Raw genomic sequence first — 7,178 nt, forward strand, 5'->3', positions numbered from 1 at the left:
GGAAAAGAAACACTAAACACCATATTCACCGAGAATGTAGGCTTGTCACAAATGAGTAGGCTTTATAAAAACTTCACAGTAGGGCATGCTGTTGAAGCTAGTTTGATCTTAGCTCACCAGACAGTACCTATTTTTGTGCACAGACCATACAATCTTAAAATCTTATTTTTATCTCTGTATTGGATTTACATATTTCTTCAGGTTTTTTTTTTAATCATCTTAGATGTATGCTATAATATTGTAGCCAGGCCACCTATTTCATTACTTATAGGGTCTCGATATTTTTAAGGTGCAATATAAGGCAGTTTTTTTTTCTAATATCATACCAAGCTTGAATAAGTAATAGCCCAAAACCCATTTGAGTTGGAGAACAGTTTTCTAACTCATTTGCAATAAGGCACAATATTCTACATAAAAGATAGAATGGAGGAACTGCCCATGAGGCTGGTTTTCTTTATTGCTGTTTGGCTGATGTTGTGTTTTTGGAAAGGAGGAGGGTTTGTCCTGTCTTAGGGTGGGAAGGGAAGAGCTGTAGTTTGAGCCTGCTCAAAGTCGCATGACCAGGCGGGGCCCGTAGCTTTCTGGCTGTCACCAGCGCTGTGCTGCCTGAATCTGCTCCCTATCAGTAGCACCTGTAGGTGTTCCATCACTGCCTCTCCTGGCCAGGCACGCAGGGAAAGCAAAGGACGATGGGAAATAACAGGGAGGGTGCCAGCAGCCAGTCCCTGTGCGTTTGGAAAAGGGGAGCCTGCCTGACCGTCAAGTGGAGCAAATGTGGGAGCCATGCTCATCAGATTTCAAAAAGAATGACAACTTCTGAGGCAGGGGCACAAGGCTATCAAGGAAAGGAGCTGGCCGTGTGCCAAACCAACTTCATTTCGGTCAGATAATAAATATTTAAGGTTTACGCGCACAGAAATGAGTACTGGTAATAAGCAAGAAAGTCTTTGATCTTTTAACCACTTTCAAGCTGAAGACCAGCAGAAGTGTAAAATCATTATTAATATTACTAGGGTTAAAACATCTTTCCCATAATTTGTCACTATAGCATTGGGGGAAGGGTAACAAAAAGTCACAACATTTGAAAAGTAGGGATTATATAGGAAGTACCTGCCTTATGCAGAATGATCTCATTTTCTTTCTACCCTTTGTAAACATGGCCATAACATTCTCTAAAGAAATAAAGTCCTCCAGACTGTTCATTGTTGGACTTATGTAAGTTGCAAAGTCTCAGGTGAGGACCTACTATGAACCAGCCTCAGACGAGAGGCTCTGACAAACAAGTGGACTGGACTCTAGGGTCCATCTTATGCCATTCTGAATGCAGAGAGCTTCAGGTGCTCGTACCATTAAAATATTTTACTCCTTGAAGTCTTAAATTCCCACAAGGCAAAACCATGTCATAGCAAATGAGAAGAGAGTCTGTATCGTGTTACCAATACGGGCTACACACAAGCAAAACAAGAAGGCATGTGGACACAATGATGACAGGCTCTCCCGGCAATGAATGCAGGCATTGTTCAGCAACCATACAGGAGGAAACCAATGTATTCCCACCTGTAATGGGGAGATCCTGGACTGATGTGTTCCAAAGAGATTGGTGTTGTGATCTTATGATACTGTCAAGGTCTAGGTTGTTTGATAATTAATCTGTGATGACATTATATTAAAAAAAATTCATAGATTCAGGCTTTTTCCTTTGGGAGCTTCCCTATATACCTGCCTTCTATCACTGATGACACTCGCTTTTGCAATGGTATGGAAGACAAATGTGCTTTTTTGTGTCTACTCATGTGCATTTTAAGCTACATCCATAGCACATTCTAAAAATGACTTGAATGTTATTTGCCAATGATTTACACCACGATACCATCCTCTAAGCAACTGACACATATCCAAACTTAAACTAAAATTGGGTAAGTTGACATGAATATGGCTCTTAGTTTTCTTCAGGAAAACTGTAAGAACAGATACGCGAGACTTCAATATATATTTCTCTTTCTAAATAAAGAACCCACACCTTCTGCTTCTGATTGGATGTTCAGATAGTTGACTCACACTGATTACTGGAATTATTCAGAACCCAAATAAAATGCAAGCTTTCTTGTACTATGATTGTTATTGGTTTCTTATTTTTAACAAATCCTTCCTTTGTTGACAATTTGGTATTAAACTGACAGCTTGAATTTTAAATTTGGTCATGTGAAGACTTATCAAAAAGGTTTTCTTTTTGGTTTGATTGTTCTGTTTTGTTTCATTATCTACAGAGGATTTTAGCCAAAGTTACATTGTAACACACAAACACTGTCTCATCTTTAAGGCACAACACATCAATATGAACATTCTCTTTGCCAAACTTAAAAAAGAGACAATATTATATTCCCATTTCCCCGGCCCTCGTCCCGCCCTAACAAATAAAAGAAAAATTGCATCCGCTTTCAGAGTCAGCTGCTAATAAAGTCACAGTAAATTATTTCCATCAATAATTTACACAAATTACAGGTCTAGATAGGACTGTCATATACAGTCTGAGTGCATTCCGATTCAGATTTTCTGGGCTAGGTAGGCTAAAAGTCAGATTCAAACCTCAGGGTTGAGAAGAGCTCCCATTTTGAGGAATGTTTTCGACCACCTTGTTGGAGGCAGAACAGGTGCCGCGGCTCGGGCGGGTTCACGTTCTTTACTAAAGCTGTTAATTCCAGTTAGGACTCACTTGGTGTGTGTCAGCAACCTCCACAGATTTTTTTTTTTAAAAACCCATGAAAGTATTGTAAAGATAGTAAGACCATAGAGTTTCCTTTCTGTAGCACTAAAGTTTTAATTCCATTCAGCAACCTGAATTCTTCACTCTGGAGTTTTCATTCCAAGTATGATTTCATCCTTTAAGACCATTTATATGTGCAGAAGAAGCCAGCGGCACTGGATCACACATTAAAAATTCAGTGTACTTGAAATATAAAAAAATGGATCCCCAGCTAGAGAAGACAGTTACAAATACTCTAATTCCAGTGCTTGGTGTAGAGCCAAGAGGTCCGAGTGGCTGGATATTCTCCAAAAAGGCATGTTGTGCTGTGTGGTCAAGACAAGGAAAGAGGGGAGAGGGGAGGAGTAAAGAATGGAGACAGATCATAACCATCATCCCATGGAGACAGCACACACACCAGGGCGTGCTGCTCACTCAAGTTCAAGGCCACAGGTGGAGGTCTGGTGGTACCAATGTGAACTCTTTTAAAGATCGCAGAAATAGATCTGAACTGGATTTTCATGGCATAACGTCCAATACTGAGTTTCCTGGGTGGTTTAATCACTACTCTGTGAATCAGTGTCACCAAGGTCAACACTGGGGAAAGCATGTCGGCATAGAAAGCCTGCATGGCTGAGGGACAACTACCAATCGGTGCACCACCTTTAAAAGGCCATTCTTTGGTGAAAAATAAGTTCAATTTAGACTACGAGCTTCCTAAATGCATAGGCCTTTGGCAATTTGGGAGGAAAAGAGAGTGAATCACTACTTATGTAAAAAACAATTTTGAACTGGATGATGGAAAATAAAACTAATAGAATTGATAGCATTCTTACTTGTCTAGGATGACCTGGTTTATTTCACTAGTCCAAGAGACAGAGGAAGAAAATTCAAACATACAGTTTTAACAGGGACATACCATCTCCGAGTGGACAGAAATTATCTTAGATGGCATGATGGTTGGTGGCCTTCCAGAGATGTGCTAGCATGTGCTACAGATGTAGCATTCAGACTTTAAAGAAAAAACTGATTGTAAAAACTATCTGAGGAGACCTCTTTGGAAATAATGAAAAAATGTTCTTTAGTAAATTACAAAACAATGGCATTATTTCTTAGATTGAACTTAAAACGTCTTCTAGGACATATATGAATGGAATGTGGTCTTGATGCAGTAGAAATTATATATTTATACATATGAAAGAGATATTTTTAAATGAAGCTTTATCATAATCATAATTCTTTGCTGCTTAGTATGGTAGCCACCACCAACCACACGTGGCTATGAGCACTTATAATATGTTTAGTCCAATTTAAAATACATTCTAAATTTCAAAACCAGATTAAGACCAACAGAGGAATGTAGACATCTCATCAATAATTCTAATATAAACTAGATGTTAATACATAATATTTGATACAGATTGGGCCAATTAATAGATATTATTAGTTGATTCTACTTGTTTCTGTTTACTTCTAAACATAGCTTCTAGAAAATTTAAGATTTACATATCCATCTCACATTGTGTATTTTGAGAGCAGAATATGGAATGTGTATTTTGAGAGCAGAAATCAGATCTTGTTGCTAAGATCTGATTTTTTTTTCCTCTTAAATTTCACAAACCCAGGTTTTAGTTCATTAGAGCAAAGGATTTGAGAAGCATAGTGTTTTGAATTTCAGCTCAGATCTATTTGGAATAATAAAACAGGACTCAGGATGCCTGCACATGCAATTACTTCTATGTTCAACAGAAAAGCATGCATTCTGGGTGCCAGGGAAACCAGCCACCTGTGCTTCCAAACAGAATCGTAGCTTTCACCCATCACCCAAACTGTACCTACTTGAACAACCATTTGAAAATAGCATTCTATCCGAAGTTGTGATCCATTTGGAGTCAAGCTATTTCCCCCAGAGCATGAGTTTTAAAGCAGAGAGGACACACGTCCACAGTCTGTCATCCCCAGTGTGGATAGCTAGCATGAACTTGATTAGTCTCTATTATTAACAAACACATTTTTATTGGTGTAGGAAAGTGAGCCTTATTTGTTCTTTCCTAGACTTAAATAAATTTCATAGAGGCTGAAGACATATTCGTATTTGTTCGGGGGTCTGCTGTTTGCTGTGTGTAATTATGGTGCCAATGTGGAAGATTAAAACCACATGAATTCCAGATGCCCATAAACTCCACAAGAGATGGCAACTGTGTGTGACGTAAGCATCTCAAGCAGCAGGCAGTGGGGCAGGTTGAGTTGTTTGAGGCTGCAGGGCTGACCTTGCACAGAACGTCCTCGGGACCAGCGTGCTGTCTTGAGTCACAGTAACTGCTCATTAACACCCAGAGAGCTCCGTGTCACCAGCTCTCTTAACAGAATGGAAAAGCACAGAAACCTAGAGGGCAGCTGACAGGGATGCCTGCAAACCTTCCACAGTTGAGCCCATGCCCCTGCCTCCAGTTTGCTGGCTTTGAGTTGACTGGGCTACCTTTCTATTATGCTCATAAACTCTCCTATGAAACTGTTTATTCTGATTATTCTATAGAAGACAGAAATTCGGTCAACACTGTGATATGTGTGTTTATCAGAAGGTGATTTAAATTGCCTGCTGATAAGGAGGACAACGTTCCTTTAATAATCTAAAAATGTCATTTATAGACTTTTTTTCCTTCGCGACCCTTCAGTGAAGGAGGTAGAGAATATCGTGTTGGGTTGTCTGCCATGGAGAACTAATTTCTTATCATTCCTCCTCTGATGCTGAACAAACCACTTAGTGGTCTCATAACTGCCCTGCTTCTTCGTCAGAATTATGTATTAGACAAAAAGCTCGCTTAAATAAGTAGGGCTGGTGAGATCTCCTGCAAATGTCCAAAGCCACTGCTTGGAGCTCTAGTACCACTGAAACACATGAGAAACTGTAGATGTGACTGGTCTGTGAAACTCTAAGGAAGCTGGCACAAGAATAATAAAAAATACCCCTATTCCAACCACGTTGATTAAGGCTTCTTACAAACTTTCCTTCCGCTATCAGGCTTATCTTCAGCATTTAGTATCAAGGAACTTGACAGTCCTCAGGCACTGACAAGGAGTATGTGGTATTTGAGAGTCAACGGCTACCATTACTGACTGCTATGAGCTTGTTAAACTTCTTCCTCCGGTAGATTTCATTAGTTTGTTTATCACTGTTTGCACATGTGTGTGTTAAGTACATGCTCTAAGTGTATGAATATATTTCTTACATACAATATATTTCATACACTTGAGTAAATATCCATAAATTTTCTGGTATTTCCTATCGAATTCCAGGCATGAAATGCTAGACTCCAAATGGTTTATTTGCAGGTCAACATTGACTCTCCCATGCTCTTATTGATTTGCATCTATAAATGTCAATCACGTGTCAAGCTGCCATTGGGCCAAACTACAGGAATGCAAACAAAAAGGCTTGTACTAGGAGTATCACACCAACATTGTTTGAGACAGGTTACCTTTTTCGCTGCCTGCTCTTCTTCTACACCATCCCCAATTACAACATATACTACTTTTCTGCCAAACCTTTGCATTATTCGTTCAAAGCAACTTTCTTTTCCTGGAAGATAAATGAGATAGAGTTCAGAGCGAAGTTACCTGGTTGGCAGCATGCTCCTCATCTCGGCCATCTCCAATCACAACATAAGTTATGTTAGTGCCAAATCTGGACACTATACGCTCAAAACAGCTTTCCTTGCCTGAAAAACAATGCACCACTTATTCTTCAAGCCATGATACTCCTTAACCTAGAGATTCACAAAGTGTTAGTTAATATATCCCGGATGACATTTGAGCGAGCTATGACCTCTGCAATTGCAAATCAACACATATTTGAATACGATCGCTTTTAATTTAAGATAGGTTATTCAATGGATGCTTTTGATATTGTAAGAAAGATAGTAAGCCTGAGAATTTGATTCCAAAAAAGATATCAGTGTGTTTTTCACTCCACTGAAAGAGTAGTGGAACAAGTTTATAGTCAAATGCAAGATTCTACAGCATTTATTGATATCCTAAGAATGAATTTTATGCAATTTATCTTTTGGATAGGCAAGTCAATTGGATATATTATTGAGGAAAACTGAAGTCTCATTTCTGAGGACAGAAAAAAATACTAACATATAGAGTAACCTTGATAAATTAACTCTTTTAAAAAAGTGTGTGGGAGTCAGATTAATTGTATCAAGGATGCTGTCCAACTGACCACAGCAGTGACTGCAGCAAAGTTGCTGAGGGTGCCCTAAGATGTTGCCATGGAAATACCAGCCATGCTGTATCTTTACAACATTTGGCATCTTCTCCTGAATTTCTTTCCAAAAGTGTTCTGGCAGCCATTGAAACTTTTGATTTTTTTCCCCCTTCTTAATCTGATAGTTAAGAATGGTAAAAAAAAAAAAAAAAAAAAAAAAAAAAA

General features: G+C 38.9%; 1 protein-coding gene across 1 annotated transcript in view; it reads right to left on the minus strand.

Annotated features, from left to right (window-relative positions):
* Window positions 1-2,988: 2,988 nt before the first annotated feature.
* The window catches only part of Eya4 (EYA transcriptional coactivator and phosphatase 4), a 224,892-nt gene continuing 220,702 nt past the window's right edge, over window positions 2,989-7,178 (minus strand). Inside the window, exons 18-19 of the mRNA XM_055599376.1 lie at window positions 6,362-6,462; window positions 2,989-3,069 (exon numbers count right to left, since the gene is read on the minus strand). Of these exons, the coding sequence (XP_055455351.1) occupies window positions 2,989-3,069; window positions 6,362-6,462 (182 nt within the window). The remainder of the gene's footprint in view (window positions 3,070-6,361; window positions 6,463-7,178) is intronic.

The sequence above is a fragment of the Psammomys obesus genome, unplaced genomic scaffold, assembly GCF_907164565.1.
Source record: "Psammomys obesus unplaced genomic scaffold, mPsaObe1.curated_primary_1811, whole genome shotgun sequence".
In the NCBI taxonomy this organism is placed as follows: domain Eukaryota; kingdom Metazoa; phylum Chordata; class Mammalia; order Rodentia; family Muridae; genus Psammomys; species Psammomys obesus.